Source organism: Schistocerca serialis, chromosome 11 (genome assembly GCF_023864345.2).
Source record: "Schistocerca serialis cubense isolate TAMUIC-IGC-003099 chromosome 11, iqSchSeri2.2, whole genome shotgun sequence".
Taxonomy (NCBI): Eukaryota; Metazoa; Arthropoda; class Insecta; order Orthoptera; family Acrididae; genus Schistocerca; species Schistocerca serialis.
The window spans coordinates 84,128,301-84,156,200 of record NC_064648.1 but is presented as its reverse complement, the minus strand read 5'-3'; the positions used below and the strand labels follow the sequence as shown (position 1 = coordinate 84,156,200).

Below are 27,900 nucleotides of genomic sequence, written 5' to 3'. Positions count from 1 at the left end.
GCCACACGGGCAGCCATGTGGTCGTCTGTCAGCATTCGTGGCGCCCACCTGGATGTCACTATTCTCATTTTCAGATCGTCATGCAGGATTGTGTGCACAGAACCCACAGAAATGCCAACTCTGGAGGCGATCTGTTCAACAGTCATTCGGCGATCCCCCAAAACAATTCTCTCCACTTTGTCGATCATGTCGTCAGACCGGCTTGTGTGAGCCCGAGGTTGTTTCGGTTTATTGTCACACGATGTTCTGCCTTCATTAAACTGTCGCACCCACGAATGCACTTTCGACACATCCATAACTCCATCACCACTTGTCTCCTTCAACTGTCGATGAATTTCAATTGGTTTCACACCACACAAATTCAGAAAACGAACGATTGCACGCTGTTCAAGTAAGGAAAACGTCGCTGTTTTAAGTATTTAAAACAGTTCTCATTCTCACCGCTGGCGGAAAATTATATCTGCCGTACGGTGCTGCCATCTCTGGGACGTATTGACAATGAACACGGCCTCATTTTAAAACAATCCGCATGTTTGTATCTCTTTCCAGTCCGGAGAAAAAAATCGGAGACCTTAGAGCTTGAATGCACCTCGTAGTTAGAGGGGAAGCTATGTTAAGGCATAGCTGAAAGAAGTTAGACGCTTTTCCGGTGGACAGGTAATGTAACAGCAACAGAGAGGGCTGCATTACGGTCTCTCGGAGATGATCCTGTCATTGTCATTTTACTTTCGGACAAAGGCAATGCCACGTTTGTCTTAAACAAACAGGATTAGGTACCAAAGATGCAATGTTTATTATCTGACAGCGTATTGCAGGATCGATGGTGACTCCACAAAAAGTGTTGAGAGCAATATGAACAGACTGCTGAAGAAAAATGGTTTGTCGTGGGACACCTTCAAGAGTCCTAACGCCTATAGTGCTATTCCCCCTAGGTCATATGGTCTTCCGAAAGTACACAAGGAACGAGATCCTTTCCGTCATATAGTGAGCAATATCGGCGCTCCGACATATCGTGTAGCAAAGCATCTTGCTTCTCTGTTGAGCCCACAATTTGGTCGGTGTGAACATCATATCAGGAACTCAGCTGATTTTTTACGTCATTTGGAGGGAATGCGGTTGAATGACTGATATTTTAGTAAGTTTTGAAGTGGTCTCTCTCTTTCTCTCGTGTTCCTCTGTGTGATTCGCCGTGGTTAATTGAGGTTAGGTTTGGTGTTGAATTAACTAACCTTTTTCGACAAGTGTTGACATCCACTACTGTTTTTATTCAATGACCAGTATTACGAGCAGACAGATGAAGTTTCCATGGGTAGCCCGTTGTCTCCTCTGACTGCAAATTTGTTTACAGAAGACTTCAAGGAATGTGCATTGGAGTCCGCGCCTTTGAAACACGCCCACTTCTACAGATATGTTGATAATACTTTTGTTGTTTGGCCTCATGGTAGCGAGAATTTGAATGCCCTTTTAGCCCTTCTGAACTCGATCCACCCGAACATTCACTTTGCGATGGAGGTGGAAGAGGATGGTTGCCTTCCCTTTCTTGACGTTAGGAGGAATGGTTGAGGGACCAATACGACATGCAGTCTACCGGAAACGTACTCTCACTGACTCGCATTTACAGGCTGATAGTTGTTACCGTACTGCCCAGCGTGAAGGGGTACTCCGTACCTTGGTACACAGGCCACATACCATTCCCGACACTTGGAGTTTGCCAGCTGAGCTGGCCCAGCGTGAAACTACATTTCGTCAAAATGGTTATAGTGAAAGACAGATTGAAGGTGCGTTGTGCTATCGACCGGCTGTGCATTGGGTGACTGATGATAATACTCAGTCGACACCTAAGTCTACTGCCTTTCTCCCTTTCGCAGGAAGCACTTCCATCAAGATCGGTCGTATTTTGCGGAAATACGATGTGAAATGTGTTTTTCCGACTTCCATCTAAAATAAGAGTGCTTTAAGGTTCTGTTAAAGCGGGTGTGTATTGCATTCCTTGTAGCTGTGGCATGGAATACTTTGGTCGGGCTATCAGGACAGTGGAGGAACGATGTACCGAGCATAAACGGCACACACGGTTACAGCAGCCAGGTGGATCTGCTACTGCCGTACATTGTTTTGATACTGGTCATCCTCTGCTATATAACAACACCGAAATATTGTCGTACACGTCCAGCTATTGGGGCTGTGTTATTAAAGAGACTGCTGAGGTTAAATTAACGAGCAACCATGTAAACCGCGATAGATGCGTTTGTTGAAACTCTGCTTGGAATCGTGTTCTCTCCCTCGTCAAAAAACAGAAGAACAGAGTCAACGCTACCTCGCTTGCCAGTTCGTAGTCTTTCACTATCGATGCCTCTGGTTATCTTTGGTGGCAATGTCTGTGTGTTATCTCTCCTGAATCACTCCAAGAACAGAGGTTTAAAATTTGTTTGTACATCGCCTGTCGGTTTCAGTTTGTGCCTTCAAAATGGCGGGGTGTAGTCTACTCCCGTCGAAATATCGGCGGTCGCTGTAAATTGTACCTGGCTGAATTCCCGTAAGTTGTTTGAAAATTTTATACGCCAGGAGAAACTCAGATCCCGAAGAGAAATTTCCATTTAGAGCAAGCACTTTGTGAAGAACACACCGGTAGCAAGCGAGTGCCTTGATGACAAGTATGATTTACGACACACGCTTTCTTCCCCTACTTTTGTCGAATGGTTCGTTAAACTATCGGTTGTGTATTCTACTGCATTCTACTAGGAGGGATTTGAAAATTTAGCTTGGCCTTAATACGATCGATGGAACTGACAATACAAGTAACAGAAAAAGATATCGTTGAGTATGTGAGGCGAAATTGGTCAAAAAGTGACGTTTCCCGATTTTTATCTCTTAATAATATTTGCTCTCTCAAGAATAATTAGCCGCTTCATATAACGATTAATTCCAATAGGAAGTATAGTTTTTATTATTTCAGAGTTAATAGTGCAAGTGTAAAAGTACTCTATCTCCGGAACTACTCACTCCAAAAGATTGTGATTTACAGGTATTCATTCCTTGAATTCATGTTCACGTTAAGAGGTTGGATGCAGTGTGTAAAATGAAACAGCGACACTACACATGCATTTTGTGGAGACTCCAACTGGCAAAAAGGAAGGCTTACAGACGAAAACATTGATGAACTCCAGCAACATTGTGGAATGGCAATAAGAAACAGAACATGTGACCTACAAGGGATGAACAGAGCAGTGTGGGCTACATTCTTCCTCAAATCATCCCCTGAAGATACACCTATACATGGTCTGTGCCCACCTCGTGCTGATTCATGGTGCAAGTACCGCAAAACTAAGGCAGCTGGTACAGAGGAACACTTCTGGCACAAAAATAGCGTACCATTTACAGTGATGAAAGCTAGGCAGTTAACTCATCGTGAAGTTCTTTCCAAATATCTCTATGGTCGAACGCAAAACGCGAATGAGTCTTTCAATAACGTCATTTTGACCCGCATACAAAAAAAGTCTTTGTAGGAATGACGACTCTACGCTTGGGTGTTTGTGACGCTGTGATAACGTTTAACGGTGATAATAAGAGAAGAATTAGGGTACTACAGCAACTCGTTATCATTCCCGACCTTCCAACGGATGGACTGACTTAGAATCATGAAAGCCCAGCCTGAGTGAAACTGTAGTTTGAAAAAATTTCCGATCCCTAATTGTCGAAGGTTCTGAAAAAATGGGTCATCAATATTGCAGGTTTAACGCTGTATGTATGGGATGTACACACTCCCATTAACACTATCAAGACATGCATGTTAAACGTCATTTAATTACACGTCGAAGTATTATGGAGAGATACAGAGACAGGTGGCTGGGGTAAAATACAGGAAGCAAAAGGCTATTTACAGTTTGTACAGAAACCAGATGTCAGTTATAAGAGTCGAGGCATATGAAAGGGAAGCAGTGGTTGGGAAGGGATGAGACAGGGCTGTAGCCTATCCTCGATGTTATTCAATCTGTATGTTGAGCAAGCAGTGAAGTAAACAAATGAAAAAATCGGAGTAGGTGTTAAATCCATAGAGAAGAAATAAAAACTATGAGGTTCGCCGATGGCATTGTAGTTCAGTGAAGGACAGCAAAATACTTCGAAGAGCGGTTGAATGGAATGGATAGTGTCTCGAAAAAGGATATAAGATGAACATCAACAAAGGCAAAACGAGGATAATGGAAAGTAGTCGAATTAAGCCGGGTGATGCTGAGGGAATTAGATTAGGAAATGAGACACTTAAAGTAGTGAAGGAGTTTAGCTATTTGGGGAGCAAAATAGCTGATGATGGTCGAAGTAGAGAGGATATAAAATGTAGACTGGCAATGGCAAGGAAAACGGTTCTGAAGAAGAGAAATTTGTTAACATCGAGTATAGATTTAAGTGTTAGGAAGTCGTTTGTAGCCATGTATGCAAGTGAAACGTGGACGATAAAAAGAGTTTACACAAGAAGAGAACAAAAGCTTCCCAAATGTGGTGCTACAGAAGAATGCAGAAGATTAGATGGGTAGATCACATAACTAATGAGGAGCTATTGAACAGAACTGGGGTGAAGAGGAGTTTGCGGCACAACTTGACAAGAAGAAGGGACCAGTTGGTAGGACATGTTCTGAGACATCAAGGGATCACAAATTTAGCAATGGAGGGCAGCGTGGAGGGTAAAAATCGTAGAGGGAGACCAAGAGATGGATACACTAAGCAGATTCAGAAGGATGTAGTTTGCAGTAAGCACTGGGAGGTGAAGAATCTTGCACAGGATAGAGTGGCATGGAGGGCTGCATCAAACCAGTCTCAGGACTGAAGACCACAACAACAACAACAACACAGAGACAGGAATTCGAAAGTGAACGTAAAGTAACTTGATTTCCGTTCACTGTGGGCGGTGGAAAGTGAAGATAAAGTTGAGTTTGGTACGACTCTACTAGTCTTGTATATGAGCCTTCTACAAGCCCATAAACGCTGTACTCTGTACAACATCGCTCGCAAACTTTTGCTACTAGGGTTGGCGGTTATTGCTGAGACAACTAGTTTTCGCTTAATTTGGTTTTTTTCAAATGCCAGTTTAACCTGTTAACCCCTTCAACACAACCGGTTTCTCAAATAGCCGATTTTCGATTTTTTTCCTCATTATTTCGTGTAATAAATCTAGAAATCGAAGAAAGACTGAAAAATTTTGTCTCAATGACGCTCAAGGTACAAAGGCAAATTGTTAAATCAAAACGGAAAAAAGACTTACTTGATCTGCTATTCTTCTATCACAAAAAATCACCGGTATTCTGCTACTGGTCCTATTTTTTGAAAGTATTCTCTTACTGACTGTAATTTTTTGAAACTCTTCTCAAGAATCATATCACTATTTGGGAATTAAGAACAGTCAGTGCTGAAGGGCGGAAACTGGGGAGAAAGCCTCTATTGGAGTGTTAATTTGTCCACTGTCATGGGCTACAAGCAGGTGGAGGCATGTTGTAAAGACACAGGCAGCAGATCAGCTACTTTCTATTTCCACTGTATACTATGAGTGAATTGTTGATAACTTTTTAATTTATTAGTGTAACCGCAATTTCCTTCCTCTTTTATTATTTCATAGAAATGGCAGGCAAATCTCTAATCTCCCAAAGCAAATGAAACATTGCACTTGACTCCTACATACATTGTAAATATAAAAATACTTCCAGACTAGGGTTGGTGGCATTCTACAATACTACGGATGTACGCCGACAACAGCGAGAAACTACTGTACAGACCTAGTCAAGTACGTGGGGGAGGAGGGGGGGGAGCGAGGGTGGCGGCTTCGTTAAAGAGGCTCTTAAAAAGGTAACTTTTCCATTTTACTCTGACAATTCATTTATTTCTTTATTTATTTTATGTAATAATTCCTTTGAGAGGTATTCATACTAATGGTACTTGGCCTCTTAAACTACGCAAGAAAAACTTTTGTTAAAAAAAAATGGTTCAAATGACTCTGACTTAACTTCTGAGGTCATCAGTCACCTAGAACTTAGAACTACTTAAACCTAACTAACCTAAGGACATCACGCACATCCATTCCCGAGGCAGGATTCGAACCTGCGACCAGAGCGGTCGCTCGGCACTAGACGGTAGCGCCTAGAACCGTACGGCCACTCCGGTCGGCTTTTGTTAAAAAAGTATTAGATTTGGCTATAGGATAACTTCAAACGAATAAAATTTTGAATCAGTGTATTGCTTCTTCGCTAACAAAACGCAGTTCACAAGGGAAAGGCCTCAGACGCGGCCCACTGATTCGGCTCAAATTTTGCAAGTCGCTTGTGTACAACTTAAAACGAAGGAAGGACTAAGATATTTTGGCGGAACAGTCCCCCCGCCTCCCATCTCTTCCAACGCCTCTGCCCCTCCCCCCTCCCATTATTGTGAAAATCACCCCTAAAGGTTGTGACGAGCAATCGACTCAAAATTGGCGGGATCGATAAGCCGGCACAGTAGCTCAGGGTGTTCGATGAGAGGCTGGCTGCTCTGTGTAATAAGAGCTGAGTGAAGGGATCAACGGATGTCATGTGACGTCCGCTACGATCAAATACAACGAACAATAATGTTCCCTGTTTATGTCTATGTAACTAGTTTTTGTTTGTTGTGCCATATCTTTCAGTTGCATAATCGACAAGAGCTGAAACATATAGTTGGGAGCCTAACACAGACGACGGCAAGCGGGAAGTTACCGACGCTGCGTTTTCGTTTGTAAAAGTGTTGCAAGACAAATGTATTATCAATAGACTTCCCGAAGCAGGCAGTTCTGTCTCGCGGCGTTCCAGGTTGATAGGAGCGGCTATCGAGCGATTTTTGGATCTGACGAACGAAATGACTTTTGTTGGTACTGATGAACTATACCATGAAGGCGAAGCAGAAGGTGATTCCAGTGGAAGCTATCACAACTAGTGAATCGCAAACTGGTCACAACACTTTGGAAATGTCCACGTCGCAGGCAATCTGTGCTTCACCTGTTCCCGATGAGTATTACGAACCGGTTACTAAACGGCTGAAGTACGGCACTATACCTCTTGAAGTAAAAGTAAAGCCGCTAGCGCTAGCCAGGAATCATCCAAATTGGAACTTACAAACACTGCAAAAGAACAGACCAACAACAGCCCTGAAAAGTAAGAAGGACCTAAAATTGTGCAAAAATGATATTGTTAAATGAGGGACAAGATACAGCAAATACCAGTCCATAAATAAGTGGACATAACGACCGATTTGTTGAATCTGGCCGTCGTAACGAGAATCTAACAACGGGAATAATCCAGGAGGTGGCTGCAGGTGCAGCGCCTCAGTACACGACCGACAAGGATTTTACGTTTGCTGCATCATTATCTTGGGCAAGCAATTTCAAATCGGAATAAAAAATCGTCAACGACACGTCTCTAAACACGTCTCCCACAAGGAGGTAGAAAATATATAAGATATACAGAAAGCGGCTGGTCTTTTCATCACGGCGTCACTTATGACCGGTTTTAATCGAGATTACGTGATCGACACCAATCAAACAGGATGCGAGTATCGGGTGAACATTCGACGCACGTTATCGAAGAAGGGCGAAGAACGAATCCCTGACACATTTGGTAGTAAAGAAAAAAGACTAACTCATTTCTACACGGCGTAATATGTCATCACAGCCTCTGGAAAAGTGTTGCTTAAGGTTTTCCTGTGTTTACAAGAAACGAAGGTTTCAGAAATTTGTTTGCCTACCTTTTCATTATTCCTTATTGATTTACTTACCTCGTTAACCCTCCTATCCCTGTCAATTGATATATGGAAATATACAAACGAGAAGGATAACATCCGCTAGGTTTCCTAGAGATTCGAACCCGGATTCTCCGCTTCCCAGCAAGTTACCTTAGCCGTTGCACTATTTTTTTTAATCATCTAATTTTGTTCGTTGAAGATCGTTGCCTTTGTTTGGGACGGACGTGCCATGCCACCCGCTCAACTTCGTTGTTGATAGATTCACTCAGTTGATTTTAGGACAGAGGGCTGCTAACCCTACGACCGAACACCCTGAGCTACAGTGCCACCTAGATTTTCTCAAAAACGGCATGGTGTTGAGCCAAAATATCTTAGAGTACCGTACTTCGTTTTAGGTTGTACACAAGCGACCTGCCAAATTTGAGCCGAATCGGTTTGCTGTGTCTAAGGCTTTCCCCTTCTCAGTCTTCTAACATAAGTTTCACTTTCGAAGAGCAGGAGAGTCTTAATGTTAGGGTGAATAACTTAAAAAGTCAAATGGGATCAAATTTCTTTTAACAATAGCTGTCTTTCTCCTAGAACATAGTCCTATTTAAATTTACAACTTACCTGAAACAAAGTCAGATTTTCTTCAGCACATCAAAACATCCCAAGTTCCTCAATTCAAAAGAAAAATTTATTAAATATTTTTCATTACATTGAAATGGTCAATTTCCTTGAATGATCAAGAGCTTCTTTTAAATTATTATTTCAAATGTCAACTTGAAACTAAATCAAATTTATTTACGAACTAAAACGTAGTACACAGATTGTATGAGCTACAGTTTTGGGATCATAACGTTGAGTCATGAGTTAATTTGAACTAGATTCTAATGTATGAAATGTGATAAATCAGTTTGTATTTATCCATGATAACAGTCTTGGCTACTAATAACCTACACTATGATGTACAATGTACGTTGTCGTTTGTATGACGTTTATTTACACATACGTTAAAGTTGTGACGCCTGGTCTCACTGCTGGAAGGATATTACGAATGAGACATTTCACAGTAGAATATCACCCTTGTAGTAAAACTTAGACATAATATTGGGTGCAGAAAAATTGTGTCAGGAAATTTTAGCCCTGGATAGGTGATGCCCGTAGGAATCAAAATTACTTATGTTGTGTAGGTCGACAGTGGACAATTTTTAATCTACGGAAACTTTGCGCCAAGGGCTCCAATTGGCCCCAGGGTTGCCGTGTTGCCGGATGCTCTGTACAGCTCATGACCACGAATGTGTATGTATCGCGTTGGGACAGTGATGGGGCCATGGACGTTTGTATGTGTGAACCGATAGCCATACCATTGCCCGTCAACCAACGAATGGCAACACGACACTCCAACGGCCAATCGGAGGGCCTAGTTTCCGTAGTTTAGAAAATGTGCGTTGTCGACCTACACAACATAAGTAATTTTGATTCCTACAGGCATCAGCTATCCAGGGTTAAAATTTCGTGGCATAGTTTTTGTCCACCCTGTATACGGCCGTCCCACAAGTGAGGCAAGTTCATGCCCGGATGCATTGTACAAAATGACGATTGATAGGCCGGCCGGAGTGGCCGAGCGGTTCTAGGCGCTACAGTCTGGAATCGCGCGACCGCTACAATCGCAGGTTCGAATCCTGCCTCGCGCATGGATGTGTGTGACGTCCTTAGGTTACTCAGGTTTAAGTAGGTCTAAGTTCTATGGGACTGATGACCTCAGAAGTTAAGTCCCACAGTGCTCAGAGCCATTTGAACCATTTGAACGATTGATAGCCGTCTTCCAGTGCAGGAGGATCATTCGATACTTAAATTGAGACAAATTGTTTTGGATAAAAAACTATTAGCATGGCAAGCTTGGTACTTTTATGGCTTTAAACTGGCATCTCTGGGATGAGCCCTCATCAGCTGATGTATCAACATTGTTTTGTTTATAACCTCAAAAATACATTTCAACATGGCGAGTCGGCTTGAAACTCCACATTAGTTGAAGAACGTTCTGTTATTCGTATTTTACTTGCTGAAGGCGAGAAACCAGTGAATATATACTGTAGAATACTGTAGAATGTCTAAAGTTTATGGTGAAGGTGGTACGAATCGTCCAAATTTTTACAAGTGGATAGGGCAGTTTAAAAATAGTCACGACTCAGTGACTGACGAACGCCGTTCTGGCCGACCAGTAGCAGTTTCAAGTCTCTCACTTGGAAGTGGAACTGGTGACATTATTCGCACCGACCGCCGTGTGACTGTGGAAATGATAGTTGATAAGGTTCAAGTTAGTACTGGTACAGTTCATAACATTATCTGTCACAATATGAAGTACCGCAAAACATGTGCAAGATGGATCCCAAAGGAGCTGACGCAGCTACACAAGGAAACAAAGCTGGGGGTGGGAAAAAGGAACGTTATTAAAGAGAAGGTGAGCTCTTCATCAACAAAATCTTAACTTGTGATGAAACTTGGGTTCACTATTATGAGCCGGAACCAGAAAGACAGAACACCGAATGCGAGCACACCAACTCACCTGTCAAGAAAAAGTTCAACATCGAAGCATCAGCAGGAAAAGTCATGTTGACGGTGTTTTGGGATGCTGGAAGTCCTGTTTTTGTGATTATCTCGGAGAGCACCGTACAATGAACAGCCAGTACTACTCGGATTTGCTTTTAAACCAGCCAACTATGAGAGAGAGGCATCGTGGATCTCTGAGGAGAGGTGTGAATCTCCAGCAAGACAAAGCACGTCCTCATATTGCTCAACTAACCCCTGAAACCATCGAAAAAATGGGCTGGGAAGTACTGCCTCATCCCCTTTACAGTCTTCATTTCGCACCCAGTGATTTCCATTTGTTTGGTGCACTGAAGGAGGCCTTACGTCGGAAGAGGTTCCAGGGTAACGAGGACGTGGAAAAGTTTGTGGGAAATTGGTTGAAACATCAAGATAAAGATTTCTTTGCAGCTCGAATAAAATAGCTTGTAACCCGTTGGAACAAGTGCATAAATGTTCAAGGAGATTATGTTGAAAAGCAGAAAATGTATAGTTTTGTAAAAATAAACGCTTTCTCTCCAGATCAGTTTGTCTCTTTAATTATTGAATGAGCCTCGCAAATAAGATTTTTAGCTCCAAAAAGTCTCTGAACAGATGTTCGGCTCGCCTTCGACGCATCTCTTTTTGTTTAAGCGCAGAGGCTGTATCTTTAAGGGAAGTAGAATCTGTCAGAAAAGAAAGGAATTCGGAAGAAATGGACTGTGGCCTATAGTAAGGGACGACACAGGTACCTGTCTAAGTTGAAGAGGGAAACCACAGAAAACCATTTTCAAGATTGCCAGTGAATGCATTCGACCCACGTCTGCTCCTGACTCTATGGACTGCTAGCTACACGCCTCAAGGTGCAGAGCTACCCTGGTCGGTGGGGAATTTGGAAAACCTGGTTCCCTCACATTGTTTTCAAATAAAATAAGGTGGATCACAACAAAAGATATAATTCTGAAATTGCATATTTCTCCTTCAGTTGTGTATGTTCTGTCATTTTATTGGGCTTAAATGCATACATATTTTAAAATTTGATTGTGCAATAAATTCTTGTCCAGTTATTATAGTATTACAAGAGCGTAAATAGATTTGAACTAAAGTGGGCGGGATGCAGGTCGACCACTACGAAAATATTCTGGAAACGAACGAACTATAGAGTGTGCTGCCATCACACATCCCTTCCCCAAAAGCTCCGTATCGGAACCGGTTTTCATAATTTTAGTACCACCTGGGTGATAAGACCGATCAATATTTTACCATTTGGGCTGGTAATGATAGAAATATGAGCAATATTTTTAAAGAAATGTAACAATCGCCATTTGGGCGATGTTTTTGTTGAGCCGTGACATTTCCGGGCAACAAAGGCAGATCCAAGTGTATTTTTACGAACTGACTTTAATATTATTTGTAGTGCTGTTTATCGCTCTACTGAATATTGAAATACTGCATACACAGACTGCCACCAGTCTCCGAATAACGTGTCGAGCGCTAACATTAAACTGCTGTACATACTTAATTAGGCTATTATGGTAGTGCATACCAGTGGCGGGTACAGAACATCCTCAAAGTGGGGCGCTAAAGATACCTTGAGGTACATTTACTTTTACCCTAGTAAAAATTAATCAAGTCGCATGTAAAGTTAAATAAAGTTTTTGTTTACATTGATTCTACACGTATACAAGAGAATGCCATCTTATGTTAAAAAAAAGTTACAACTGTGGTTCTCTTCCTTAAATGATGAATTCTATGCTCCTATTCTTCCTGGCATATTGGTTAATTACATTGTCAATAGGACAGAAAGTCAGGAAATTTACATTGTCGATTCCGTTCTAGTTCATTCGATAGAGTTCCTATGTAGTAACAATGGGTTTTTAAGAATTTTCTCGAAAGTCACTGTTACCGGAGGTATACGCATCTATAGTTTCGCATACACGCCGCGCAGGATTAGCCGAGCGGTCTGAGGCGCTGCAGTCATGGACTGCAGCTGGTCCCGGCGGAGGTTCGAGTCCTCCCTTGGGCATGGGTGTGTGTGTGTTTGTCCTTAGGATAATTTAGGTTAAGTAGTCTGTAAGCTTAGGGACTGAAGACCTTAGCAGTTAAGTCTCATAAGGTTTCACACACGTTTGAACATTTTTCCTATACCTAACACGTGTTACGTTATTAGTAAAAATACCGTTACGAGTCTCGCAGCAATATTTTTACTGAGAAATTACTACCTGTCCATATCCGGATCCCGCTCCAGCTACTGCCGGGTCTGGGTGCTGACGAGTCCTCTCCACGTGGCTCAGTCCTGCCACCACTTTTCTTTGTCCATTTGCTGCCAAGTCACACCTCTCCCTTCCACAGATATTCTCACTCCCGCTTTGCACCGTGTTCTTGGGCGCCCTCTTGGTCTTTTCCCATCCATCTTTAGTTCTTCCATATTTTTGGGGAGTCTCTGCCCATGCATCCTCTTAACATACCCATACCATCTTAATCTCTTTTCTTTCAATTTCTTATCTCATACTTTCTAATCTCTACGTTCCTTACTCTGTCCATTCGTGTTTTTCCCTTAACTGCTCTGAGAAATTTCATTTCCGCTGCAAGCAGTCTGCTCCAGTCCCTTTCTGTCATTGTCCATATTTCTCCACCATAGGTGAAATAGGGAAGTAATAATTCTTATACATCAGAAGTTTTCCTTTTTCTGAAACTTCCTTATTCCAAATCAGGTGTTTTATTGTTTGCTAGAAATTGCCTCCCTTCTGTAACCTCCTATTAATTTCGTTAGTTATTTTTCCATCCCTAGATATTCACTCCCTAAATCAGTGAAACTTTCTACCACTTTGAGGGGTTCTCCATTCAAGGTAATATTTCCGTTGATCCCTTTCTCTCTTTCAAAAACCATTAGTTCACTCTTATCTTTATTTATTTTTACTCCATACCTTTTCATCATTTCCTTCCACACCTTAAGTTGTAACTATACATCTACAACTTTATCACCCCATATTACCATATCATCTGCAAAAATCATCTTTTCGTCTCTTTCTTTTACTATATCTTTAACTGCGCTATTCATTCCCTCCATCACAACATTAAAAAGTGCACGAGATAGAATACTTCCTTGCTTAAGTCCTTGTCTTATTTCGAAGCATTCAGAGTTCCCCAACGGTGTTCTAATTCTACAATTGTGTCCCCTCTACATTGTCTTTATTACATTAATGTATCCAGCATCTACATCTATCTTTTTCATTTCTTCCCAGAGTCTTTCCCTGTTAACTGACTCATATGCCTTTTCTATGTCTATAAAAACCATTATCACCTCTTTGTATTACTCCCAAGTTTTTTTCCATCAGTTGACAGATAGAAAATATCTGGTCGATCGTGCTTCTTCCTTTCATAAACCCATGCTGTTCTTCACTCAGCTCCTTTTCTATCTTTTCACTTATTCGATTTAGCAAACTTCTTTCAAAAATCTTGGCTGTGTGACTCATAAGGGTTATTCGTCTGTAGCTTTTGCAAAGTCTTTTATTGCCGTTTTTGAAGATGGGAACAGTGTGTCCGCTTCTCCAATCGTCAGGTATTGTACTATTTCTCCACACACTTCAAATTACTATGAATTACTATAATTAATACCTCACAATCAACTGATCACTCTCACTCTTGACTAATGTTCACACTAGCACTTGCTACAACTAGGACTTTTTACTTATTCATTCTTCAGTCTTCTTATTTCTGCTTCTGAATGTAAACCAGCTTCCGGTTGGGCGAATAGTCCGTATTTATAAAGCAACGTATCGAACGTTCTCTGTACAAGAAAACAATAGAATATTCGCGACTTTTCTCGAAGAAGTGCCAGGCAGAATAACGTATCGAGATCACTAGAACGGCCGCGACTTTTCTCGTAGGTATGTGTTAGCTATCTATGAGCCAGACGGAAACGTATAAAATACGATGACGCGGACGCGCGTGCTACATAGGACAGTATTACTACTCGATAAGTCGATTCAGTCGAGTCGACTGCCGAAAGAAACGAACGAATAGCGTGCGGGTGGACTGACGGGGGCGGCGAGGGTGGTAATGCTGGCGGCCCCGCAAGAAGGGGAGGGAGGGGGTGGATGCGCGCCCCGCACGCCCCCCATATGTATCCGACACTGGTGCATGCGTATTTTAACTTACCATAATGCGAGTGGACGAATCAGAATTGCTTTACGTCTTCTTTCTTGTTACAAACTTATTCAGAGTTGGAAACTATCAGAACAGCACACAACACAAAAAGCAATGAACAGCACCACTTACATTAAATTCAAGTACAAGGAAGAACTGAGCTGATTAACAAAAAAGCATTTGAACTCGAATAAGGCGAACAATGTATAACAGTTGGTCTTGGCTAAAGTAGGGGTAGGCGATAGCCGACAGTGGTGTCGACAAACCGTTAGTTTAAATCGGTATTGGCAAATTGTAATGTAGCGACCAAAAAGTTCCTGTTCGGACGCTCTACAGTCCAAAATTGGCATGACACTCAAGTAAAATCGCCTGGACCCTCAGGTAATGACCCCATCGATGCTCCATGTTGAAGACACTCTCTTGGCAAAACCCCGTGTCCTTCTGCGTGAACACCTGCGTTGTTGCCCGCTTACTTCCTCGCCCGACAAAAATCATCGCCCCTTTAAGGCTTTTCTTAAGCGACTATAAGAGTGAAAACTGAAGATGTTTTATATGACGATCACTTTGGCTTTAGGAAAGGCACCTGAGAGGCAATTATGACGTTGTGGTTGATAATGGAAGCAAGACTAAAGAAAAATCAAGACACGTTCATAGGATTTGTCGACCCGTAAAAAGCGTTCGACAGTGAAAAATGGTGCAAGATGTTCGAAATTCTGATGATAATAGGTAAGGTATAGGGAGAGACCAGTAACATGCAATATGTACAAAAGCCAAGAGGGAATAATAAGAGTGGACGACCAAGAGTGAAGTCCTCTGATTAAAAACGATATAAGACAGGGATGTAGTCTTCGCTACTGTTCAATCTGTACATCGAAGAAGCAATGGTGGAAGTAAAAGAAAGGTTCAGGAGTGTAATTTAAACTCAAGGTGCTAGGGTATCAGTGATACGATTCGTATAACATTGTTACGCTGAATGGAATGAACAGTCTGATGAGTACAGGGTAGGGGTTGAGAGTAAACCGAAGAAAGGCGAAAGTGATGAGAAGTAGCAGAAATGAGAACAGCACACGTTTAACATGACGATTAATGGTCACGAAGTATATGAAGTTAGGGAATTCTGCTACCTAGGCAGCAAAATTACCAACGACAGAAGGAGCAAGGAGAACATCAAAAGCAGCTACTCACAAGCCACACATCACGCCGGTAAATGCCAAACGGCGACTCGCTCGGTGTAAGAAGCGTAAGAATTGTACAATTGAACAGTGGAAAAAGGTTGTGTGGAAAGACGCATCACGGTACGCAATGTGGAGATCCGATGTCAGGGTGTGGGTACGGCGAATGACCGGTGAACGTCATCTGCCAGCGTGTGTAGTGCCGCCAGTAAAATTCGGAGAAGGTGGTGTTATGGTGTGGTCGTGCTTTTCATGGCTTGCTCCCCTTGTCGTTTTGCGTGGCACTATCACAGCACACTGATGTTTTATGCACCTTATTGCTTCCCACTGTTGAAGACTAATTCATGGATGGCGACTGCATCTTTCAACACGATCAGGCACCTTTTAGTAATTCACGGCCTGTGGCGGAGTGGTTATACGGTAATAACATCCCTGTAATCGACTGGCCTGCACAGAGCCCTGACCTGAATCCTTTAGTACACCTCTCGGATGTTTTGGAACGCCGACTTCTTGCCATGCCTCACCGACCGACATCGATACCTCTCAGCGCAGCACTCTGTGAAGAATCGGCTGCCATTCCCCACGAAACCTTCCAGCAGCTGACTGAACGTATGCCTGCGAGAGTGGAAGCTGTCATGAAGGCTAAGGGTGGCCCAACACTATACTGAATTCCACCATTGCCGATGCAGGGTGCCACGAACTTGTAAGTCATTTTCTGCCAGGTGTCCAGATACTTTTGATCACATAGTGTATATGTGAATATTAGCTGCAAACTGTGTCGCAAATACAGTTAGTAGTAAAGAATTAATAAATTAAGACGTCATGCCTGATACGGCTTTTTTTTTTTTTTTTTTTTTTTTGCATGTACAGTGAAAATGCAGTAAGCGATAAAGCTTTTGCCTTTTACCATTTTGTGTGCGGGTTTCGGCGATAAATAGTTTCACGAAGGTTTTAAATAACGTGTAAAGTTAGTTAGAAGTTGCTATGTGCTTTCATTCTCAAATACTGGATCAATAAATTTTGGCTATACACACGATGTGACGTACACCTCTTTCTCACCTTCACATCAACCCCTTTGATAGGTAGGTGTCGCTTGCACCCACAGCGCTTCCTTGCAGACAGCAAGTGATATTGGTATCAAGTTCTGTTGAAATCGACGCTGGGGTTTAGGAGGAGATGTGAAAAATACTTGCTTGCATACATACATTTTTGTAATACGTATGGATTACTTAGACTTGTGGATATAAATTAATTTTTGTATTTTGTCCTAGGTTGCGGACCAAACAGATATGGAGACAATTGTTCAAAACGCTGCTCATTTCTGAGTAGTGCATGTGAAGGGATGATATTTTGCACTAAAGAATTGTGTTCATGTGCACCAGGCTTGCAAGGAGCGAAGTGTGATAGACGTAAGTACTGTGTTAAGCTTTATTTCACACGTTAATCCGTGTCTGTATTTACGAGTCAATGCTCCAATAGGTTATCCTGACTTACGACTCTGTTTCTAACTGATTGTTTCTATTCATGCTGTTGACAGATTTTGAAATTTCTATATAATTTCACGTGAGACTTGCTTTCCACAAACATATTTAAAGTGTAGCAGCTGCTGCAGAGTATTAATACCCAATCTGTATCAGTGTACTGCAGATAGCAAGACACAGTTAAGTTTGATCCAGCTGGTAGACAGAAAATCTGTAAAATTTGTAATGGCTTTGTTCTCATAGCTACTCCGTATCCAAGTTAAGCACTGTTTGCACGCCGTCTGGACTGATGCTGGCAAACGTGAAAGCAGGAATGTGTTCACATGTGCACACACACACACAAAGACATACACAAATACACACACACAAGCACACACACACACACACACACACACACACACACACACACACACACACACATACACAGGTGATGCTCCAATAAAGACACATTGTCACATTCATTTACTCTAAGTAGCTGGCAGAAACTGGTTGTGCAGCTTGCTTCTACTTCCACGTTATTACTCTGCTATTCACAATGAAGTGCCTGGCAGAGGGTTCAATGCACCACATTCAAACTGTCTCTCTACCGTTCTACTCTCGAGCGGCACACAGGAAAAACGAGCACTTAAATTTTTCTGTACGAGCCCTGATTTCTCTTATTTTATAGTGATGATCATTTCTCCCTACGTAGATGCGTGCCAGCAGAATGTTTTCGCAATCGCAGAGGAAAATTTTGTTTTGGTGATTCAGATTGGATTAGAATATCCCGTCGCAACGAAAAACGCCTTTGTTTTAATGATTGACACTCCAATCGATGTCATCCGTCTGTCCCACCTGATGCTGATCCCACACTGCACATCAATATTCCAGAATGGGGCGGACAAGCGTGGTGTAAGCAGTCTCTTTAGTAGACCTGTTCCACCTTCTAAGTGTTCTGGGAATGAATCGCAGTCTTTGGTTCGTTCTAGCCACAACAATATCTATGTTATCGTTCAAATATAGGTTATTTGTAATTGTAATCCCTAAGTATTAGTGGAATGTACAGCCTTCAGTTTTGTGTGACTTTTTTAGATTTAGAAGGTTTATACTATTAAATTCACACTTTTCTTGAATCAGGGTCGATTGTCACTTTTCACCCCCCACAGATATCTAAATCATTTTGCAAGTCGTTTCGGTCATCTGATGACTTTACAAGACGGTAGATGACAGCATCATTTGCAATCAAGAGGGCTACTCAGATTGTCTCCTATGTCGTTAGTATAGACCAGGAACAATAGCGTCCCTATAACACTTTCTGGGGTACGCCGTATATTACTTCTGCTTTACTCGATGACTTTCCGCCTATTACTACAAACTATGACCTTTCTGACAGGAAATCACGAATCCAGTTGCACAACCGAGGCGATATTCCATACGAAAGCGTTCTGGAAGTCTAAAAATAAGGAATCAATTTGGCATCCCCTGTCGATAGCACTCATTACTTCATGAGTATAAAGAGCTAGTTGTGTTTCACAAGAACGATGTTTTATGAATCCCTACTGAAAATGTGTCAATAAATTGTTTTCCTCGAGGTAATTCATGACAGTCGAACACAGTAAATGATCCGAAAACCCTACTGGATTTCAGTGTTAGTGATAAGGGCCTGTAATTCAGAGGATTACTCCTACTACCCTTTTTGGGTATTGGCGTGGCTTGAGAAATTTTCTAGTCTGTAGGTACGGATCTTTCTATGAGCGAGAGGTTCCAAAGAATTGGAGGTATTGTATCAGCAAGTGTAGTGTAACGACGTAGGTTTCGTTTAAATGATTTTCATTTGACATATGACCATGTGCAGACTTCGTCACCTACGTCGGTTACAAAAAACTTCAAAATTATTAAAATTCTTTTTAAAGTTGTCTCTGAATGGTTCTTGAACGAAACTGTAATTAAAACATCATCATTTGAGTCGTATGCGCAGAGTTACGTCACTCAGTCCAGTTGGTTTGCGCAAACTTTTTTCAATTTAGATGTCGTTTGTTTCTTCTCAGACATTATATTCATGCAAGTTATCTGCTTTAATAAATATTAAAACCACATTCAATTAACTTTTAAGACTCAAACTCGCGATGAACGTTGTCAAAATTAATAATCTTGTCAAATAAATCAGTAATGCTTCTTCCTTAATATAATTCTTCATAAATAAATTCTCGGAACACGTATTCAAACTTTTGTAGTATACACTAGTTTATTATCTTCCTATATACTACATATAGACGTGAACCTGAGTCTTGACAAGATAGGACAGAACATTTACAACATGATTAAACTTTTTATGAAGCCATTGTTGTAGAAACATTACAAATTCTTATTTTTTCAGTTTTTAGAAGCACGACGCAACAACTCGGTTTCAGGATCTTCTGTTGCTCTTTGGCTGTCGACCCGCGACGTATAGTGGCCAGCTATTTTCTCTCTGGTCTCGGCAGTGAAGATGCTGTCTCCGTTCGTTGCGCCGCCCTCTCCGTACACGAAACATAAAAAAATAGAAAACTTTAGATAATTCACAAACATTACAAATATTAAAAAATACATAAACATTAATTAAAACTTACATTCACCTGCAAACTGGGCTGACAATGGTGGATGGGTGACGGTTCAATTTCGCGTCCCACTACACAATCAATCTGGACCTGAGGCCTTGCCTTTATCAAGTGATTTAAGCTGTTTTGCTACGCCGAGGATATCTACTTCTATGTTTCTCACCTTGGCAGTTATTGTTGAATGGAATTCAGGAATATTTACTTCGTCTCCTTTGGTGAAAGAGTTGACTACAATTGATATGATTTACTCTAACTGATATACTACGTGATCATGGACACGTGATGTAGACACTTTCTCAGTAGTGACAGCATCCCCTCCTCAGGGCACGAACTCCCCAAGTTTGCGGAACTGATTCAGGAACCATCATGGTTTGTGACCAGCCAATCGGCCGTGGCACCGGTCCGTCTCCAAGACTTGCACATTTTGCTACAAGGTGACCTACATACCCCAACAAGGTTTTGGACATGTGGTCTTTGGAGAACAAACAAGGGCCATCGAGTCCTCTGCCTGTTCTTTGCATCATTATGACAACTTTTACTAGCGGCAGCACGGTGCTTCGTCTCGCTGAAAATACATGTAGCCTTTTGAGTACTGTAGAGAAACCAGTTGTCGCATGTAACGAGATTGCAGAATCTTGTATCGTCCGTTTTTTGAGAGATAGTTACAGACTAATCAGGGACCCTAGTTGGTTACGTGTGAACATCCGCTGCACGATAATGGCTGCATTATCAGCACGACCAGTAGTTGGTGTCACGAAATGCAATTCGTGTTACACGCTCAATTGTTCGATCAATATTGTGGACGGCGTATTATATCTCCAGCATAATTCATTAATCCGTAAGTGTAAATCAACACAATATGGCCAAGTGGGTTGCTATTTCTTCGAGTAATTTCATAATCATACAAAAAACTGTTGTTTACATCATATCGGTTACGAATACTATCACGAGTGTAATCAGATTTGATGCATGATAGTAGTTATACGAAAAGCTTGAAGACCTGTGCACGGTTACCATCAAATATAACGTTTTCAACGGGGAGATTCAGCTACGAAGTTGAGATAATAACATAATTTGTGGCAGGTGTATACGATAGAAAACGTTTTTAATTTTATTTCATGTTATTATTATTCACAGTTTTTAACTAACTATCAAATGGAATTGTTTTTGAGAACTTGTTCATATATGGTTTTCATCAATAACAAATTATCGCTAACTTATGTCTGTGTTATTAAGAAATATTTACAAATTAATATGGTGAAGAAGCGAGAAAGGAAGCAAGGAACATTGGGTTTAGCGTCCCGGCAACATCGACATCATTAGAGATGAAGCACAAGCTGGGATTTAGGCAAGGATGGGGAAAGAAATCGCACGTGCCCTTTCAAAGGAACCATCCCGCCATTTGCTTGGAGCGATTTAGAGAAATCACAGAAAACCTAAATGTGTATGGCCGACGGCCGGACGCGAGTTTGAACCGTTGTCCTGCCGAATGCGAATCTAGTGTGCTAAGCGCTGTGCCACCTCGCTCGCGTGCCTTTTTTTTTGCTTCTTTGTTTTGTTTTGCTTTTTTTTACTTTTTTGGTCATCAGTCTCCCGACTGGTTTGATGCAGTCCACCACCAAATTCTTCTCCTGTGCCAACCTCTTCATCTCAGAATAGCAACATACGTCCTCAATTATTTGCTGACTTCCTCTACAGTTTTTGCCCTCTACAACTGCCTCTAGTATCACGGAAGTCATTCTCTCATGTTTCAAGAGGTGTCCTGTCATCCAGTCCCTTCTCCTTGTCAGTGTTTTCCACATATTCCTTTCCTCTCCGATTCTGTACAGAACCTCCTCATGTGTTATCTTATTAGTCCGCGTAATTCTAAACATTCGTCTGTAGCACCATATCTCAAAAGCTTCGATTCTCTTCTGTTCCGGGTTTCCCACAGTCTATGTTTCACTATCATATAATGCACTGCTCTAAACGTACTTTCTCAGAAATTTCTTCCTAAAATTAGGTTCTATCTTCGATGCTGCTAGACTTCTCTTGGCTAGGAATGCCAGTGCTAGTCTGCTTTTTATGTCCTCCTTGCTCCGTCTGTCTTTCGTTATTTTACTGCCTATGTAGTAAAATTCCTTAACTCCATCTACTTCATGGCCATCAATCCTCATATTAAGTTTCTCGGTATTGTCATTTCTGCTATTTCTTATTATTTTCGTCTCTCTTCGATTTACTCTCAATCCATATTGTGTACTCATTAGACTGTTTATTCCATTCAGCAAATCTTGTGATTCCTCTTCAATTTCACTCAGTCTAGCGATGTCATCAGCGAATCGTATCATTGATATCCAATCACCTTCAATTTCACTCCTGAACTTTTCTTTTATTTCCATCATTGCTTCTTTTATGTACAGATGATAGAGTAGTAGCGAAAGACAACATCGCTGTCTTACACCCATTTTAATCCGAGGACTTGGTTCTTGGTCGTCCACTATTTATTATTCCCTCTTGGCTCTTGTACAAGTTGTATATTACCCGTCTCTCCCTATAGCTTATGCCTATATTTCCAGGTCGATAAATCCTATGAACGTGGCTTAATTTTTCTGTAGTCTTGCTTCCATTATCAACCGCAACGACAGAACTGCCTCTCTCGTGCCTTTACCTTTCCCAAAGCCGAACTGATCGTCATGTAACAGATCCTCAATTTTATTTTCCATTCTTCTGTACATTATTCTTATAAGCAACTTGGATGCATGAGTTGTTAATTTGATTCTGCGATAATTCCCGCACTTGTCAGCGCTTGCAGTCTTCGAAATAGTGTGGATGATATTTTACAGAAAGTTAGATGGTACGTCGCCAGACTCATACATTCTACTGTCATTGTAAATTATCCTAAGGACAAACACACACACCCATGCCCGAGGGAGGAGTCGAACCTCCACCGGGACCAGCTGCACTGATTTTTTTTTTCATTCCTCAGCGACTTGTATTTCTGTATTCCTGAATTTCCCTGAGCATTTTTGTACTTCCTTCTTTCACTAACCAACTGAAGTATTTATTCGGTTACACATGGTTTCGTCACAGTTACCTTCTTTGTACTGATATTTCCCTTTCCAACTTCTGTGACTGTCTTTTTAGAGATGTCCATTCCTCGTCAGCTATATTGCCTACTGAGCTAGTCCTTATTGCTGTATGTATTGCCTTAGTATTCCTTAGTACTTCCATATCCATTTTCTTTGCGTATTGATTCTTCCTGACTAATCTCTTAATCTTCAGCCTACGCTTCATCACTACTACATTGTGATCTGAGTGCATATCTCATTTTGAGTATGCCCTACAATCCAGTATCTGATTTCGGCATCTCTGTGCGACCTTGATGTACTCTGACGGAAATCTTCCCGTATCACCCGGCCTTTTCCATGTATACCTGCTCCTCTTGTGGTCCTTGAACTGAGTATTCGCTATTACCAATTGGAATTTATTACTGCATAGTCTTTCTGCTCTCTCATTCCCTGGGACTATTTCATCTATTCCTTCTCCCACAACTGCATTCCGGACACCCATGACTACTAGATTTTCATCTCCCTTTACGAACTGCATTACCCTTTAAGTATCCTCATATACTTCCTCTATCTCTTCGCCTTCAGCTTGCGACGTCGGAAAGAATACCTGAACTATTGTTGTCGGCGTGGGTTTGCTGTCCATTCTGATAAGAATCACTGAACTGTTCACAGTAACACACTCTCTACCGTACCCTCCTATATATAACGAATCCTACTCCCGCCATACCGTTTTCTGCTGGTGTTGATATTACCCCATACTCATCAGACCAGAAATCCATGTCTTCTTTCAACTTCACTCCACTGACACCTACTATATCTAGATTGAGCCTTTGAGTTTCCCTTTTCAGATTTTCTAGTTTTCCTGCCACGTTCAAGTTTCTGACATTCGACGCTTATTCTATCTTGTTCTTATGATCACCTCCCTCTTCGCAGCCGCTCCTAGAGATCCGAATGGGGAACTATTCCGAAATCTTTTGCCAATGCATATACCATCATGACACTTTTTGAATTAGAGGCCACATGTCCTGTAGATACAGGTTGATGTTATTGTAGTCTTTAGTCCAGAGACTGGTTTGATGCAGCTCTCCATGCTACGCAATCCTGTGCAAGCTTCTTCATCTCCCAGTACCTACTGAAACCTACATCCTTTTAAATCTGTACATCCTTTTAAATCTGTTAAGTGTATTCATCTCTTAGTCTCCACAGTTCCCTCCAATACTAAATTGGTGATCCCTTGATGTCTCAGAATATGCCCTACCAACCGATCCCTTCTTCTAGTCAAGTTGTGCCACAAATTTCTCTTCTATCCAATTCCATTCTATACCTCCTCATTAGTTATGTGATCTACCCATCTAATCTTCAGAATTCTTCTGTAGAACCGCATTTCGAAAGCTTCTATTCTCTTCTTATCCAAACTATTTATCGTCCACGTTTCACTTCCATACATGGCTACACTCCATACAAGTACCTTCAGAAACGACTTCCTGACAAATCTATACTCGATGTTCACAAATTTCTCTTCTTCAGAAGCGCTTTCCTTGCCATTGCAGTCTATATTTTATATCCGCTCTACTTCGACAATGATCAGTTATTTTACTCTCCGAATACAAAACTCCTTTACTACTTTAAGTGTCTCATTTCCTAGTCCAATTCCAGCAGCATCACCCGATTTAGTTCGACTGCATTCCATTATCCTCGTTTTGCTTTTGTTGATGTTCATCTTATATCGTCCTTCTAAGACACTGTCCATTCCGTTCAACTGCTCTTCCAGGTCCTTTCCTGTGTCTGACAGAATTACAATGTCATTGTGCAACCTCAAACTTTTTATTTCTGCTCCATGGATTTTAATACCTACTCATAATTTTTCTTTTATTTCCTATACTACTCGCTCAATATGCAGATTGAATAACATTGGGGATAAGCTACAACGCTGTCTGACTCCCTTCCCAACCACTGCTTCCCTTTCATGCCCCTCAATTCTTGTAACTGCCATCTGTATTCTGTACAAACCACAAATAGCCTTTCGCTACTGGTATTTTACCCCTGCCACCTTCAGAATTTGAAAGAGAGTATTCCAGTCAACGTTGTCAAAAGCTTTGTCTAAGTCTACAAATGCTAGAAATGTAGGTTTGGCTTTCCTAAATATATTTTGTAAGATAAGTCGTTGGGTCACAATTGCCTCACGAGTTCCAACATTTCTACGGAATCCAAACTGATCTTCCCCAAGGTCGGCTTTTACCAGTTTTTCCATTCGTCTGTAAAGAATTCGCGTTAGTATTTTGCAGCTGTGGCTTATTAAACTCATACTTCGGTAATTTTCACATCTGTCAACACCTGCTTTCCTTGGGATTGGAATTATTATATTCTTCTTGAAGTCTGCGGGTATTTCGCCTGTCTCCCACATCTTGTTCCCCAGATGGTAGAGTTTTGTTAGGTCTGGCCCTCCCAAGGCCGTCAGTAGTTCTAATGGAATGTTGTTTACTCCCAGGGATTTGTTTCGACTTAGGTCTTTCAGTGCTCCGTCAAACTCTTCAGGCAGTATCATATCTCCTATTTCATCTTCATCTAGATTCTCTTCCATTTCTATAATATTGTCCTCAAGAACAATAGACCCTCTATTGTATAGACCCTCTACATACTCCTTCCACCTTTCTGCTTTCCATTCTTTGCTCAGAACTGGGTTTCCATCTGAGCTCTTGATATTCATGCAAGTGGCTCTCTTTTCTCCAAAGGTCTCTTTAATTTTCCTGTAGGCAGTATCTGTGTTACACAGATACAGGTTGTGTCCTTAATGGAGTTATTTCTGTTGCCTTATGCTTCTACATACCGTTGATCGTTGTTGATTCTTCTTTAGGCGCAGTTTCCCAACCCAAAGACAAGAGACTGCCTGTTCATCCTTTGGCAGAATGAAGGTGTCTTCTTATGACGGAAGTCTTCGGCCGCCAATGTTGATTATAAATCGAAGTTTATGTAGTGGCGGGTTTCGAAAACAGAACTGAGGATGTTTTGATTACGAATCAAATACGCTGCTCCTAGACCATGGGCTTATAACGTTGGGAAAAGCCGGCTCTGTGTAACCAGCTGATAATTTCTTTTCCCTGCTTCTGACATGGCCCCTACTGCTATATGTTGCCGGTGGAATTGACTGCTTCTAGATATCATAGTTCTTATAATCATTACACTAAGAGACGCACACAGCTGTAAATGCCGTGTTCTTTGACTTCCGGAAGACGTTCGGTACAGTTCTCCACTGATGAGGAATGAAGTAAATACTAGCGTCTAGAATATCACACCAACCGTGTGACTGGATTGAAAAGTTTCAAGCAAACAGATCACAAATGTCATTCTGAATGGAGAGGCGTCTTCAGATTTGAAAGAAGCATTGGGCTTGCCCAAAGGGAGTGTTACGGCACCATTACTTTGACAATTACACTACTGGCCATTAGAAGTGCTACACCACGAAGACAATGTGCCACAGACGTGAAATTTAACAGACAGGAAGAAGATGCTGTGATGTGCAAATGATTAGCTTTTCATTCACACAAGGTTGGCGCCGGTTGTAAGACCTACAACGTGCTGACATGAGGAAAGTTTCCAAGCGATTTGTCATACACAAACAGCAGTTGTGATGCCTCGTGTAAGGAGGAGAAATGCGTACCATCACGTTTAAGACTTTCATAAATGTCGGATTGTAGCCTATCACGAATGCTGTTTATCGTATCGCGACATTGCTGCTCGCGTTGGTTGAGATCCAATGACTGTTAGCAGAATATGGAATAGGTTCGTTCAGGAGGGTAATACAGAACGCTAGATGCCAACGGCCCCGCATCACTAGCAGTCGAGATGACAGGCATCTTATCCATATGGCTGTATCGGATCGTGCAGCTATGTCTCGATCCCTAAGTCAACAGATGAGGACGTTTGCACGACAACAACCATCTGCACGAACAGTTCGACGACGTTTGCAGCAGCACGGACTATCAGCTCGGAGACCGTGGCTGCGGTTACCCTTGACGCTGCATCACAGACGGGAGTGCCTAAGATGGTGTACTCGACGACGAACCTGGGTGCACGAATGGCAAAATGTCATTTTTTCGGATTAATCCAGTTTCTGTTTAAAGCATCACGATGCTCTCATCCGCTTTTGGCGACATCGCGGTGAACACACAATGGAAGCGTCTATTCGTCATTGCCATAATGCGGTATCACCTGGCGTGATGGTATGGGTTGCCATTGGTTACACGTCTCGGTCACCTCTTGTTGGCTTTGACGGCACTTTGAACAGTGGACGTTACATTTCAGATGTGTTACGACCCTTGGCTGTACCCTTCATTCGATCCCTGCGAAACCATACATTTCAGCAGGATAATGCACGACCGGATGTTGCAGGTCCTGTACGGGCCTTTCTGGATACATAAATTGTTCGACTGCTGCCCTGACCAGCACATTCTCCAGATCTCTCACCAATTGGAAACGTCTGGTCAGTGGTGGCCGTGCAATTGGCTCGTCACAATACGCCAGTCACTACTCTTGATGAACTGTGGTATCGCGTTGAAGCTGCATGGGCAGCTGTACCTGTACACGCCATCAAAGCTCTGTTTGAATCAATGCCCCGGGGTATCAAGGCCGTTATTATAGCCAGAGGTGGTTCTTGTGGTTACTGATTTCTCAGGATCTCTGCACCCAAATTGCGTGAAAATGTAGTCACATATCAGTTCTAGTATAATATATTTGTCCAATGAATAGCCGTTCATCATCTGCATTTCTTCTAGGTGTAGCAATTTGAATGGCCAGTAGTGTAAATGCAAGGAAATGTTGGAAAGTAAGGTCTCTGGATTTTTTATGTGAAACCTCTTGGGGCTCTTTGTTATCTTAAAATAAATTATTAACATCTTACATCTTCATTCTTCATGTCTACATATTTCTGAAAATGTTACCCGGTTGTTTCGCACATTTCTCCCAAACAGGGACGTGTTTCACTGTAGAATGTTACACTTTGTTGACGGAACCGCAATCCCACCTCTAAATCCGCAGCTTCATCACTATCGAAGTGAAGTCGTCGATGGTGTCCTTTATGTTTTGTAAACACATGAGAATTGTACAGGGCCAAGTCAGGAGTGTACGGAGGATCGTGGACGACAGTGGAGCCGAGGCGCTTGGCTTCTTCAGACGTCCCAGCTCTCTAGTGTGGTCG

At 41.8% G+C, this 27,900-nt stretch overlaps 1 protein-coding gene across 4 annotated transcripts in view; it reads left to right on the top strand.

The window, feature by feature from the left end:
- The window catches only part of LOC126426407 (tenascin-like), a 562,410-nt gene that overhangs the window by 307,496 nt on the left and 227,014 nt on the right, over nucleotides 1-27,900 (top strand). For all 4 annotated transcript variants that reach the window (XM_050088324.1, XM_050088323.1, XM_050088325.1 and 1 more), the window contains exon 12: nucleotides 16,874-17,011. In XM_050088324.1, coding sequence (XP_049944281.1) covers nucleotides 16,874-17,011 — 138 coding nt within the window. The remainder of the gene's footprint in view (nucleotides 1-16,873; nucleotides 17,012-27,900) is intronic.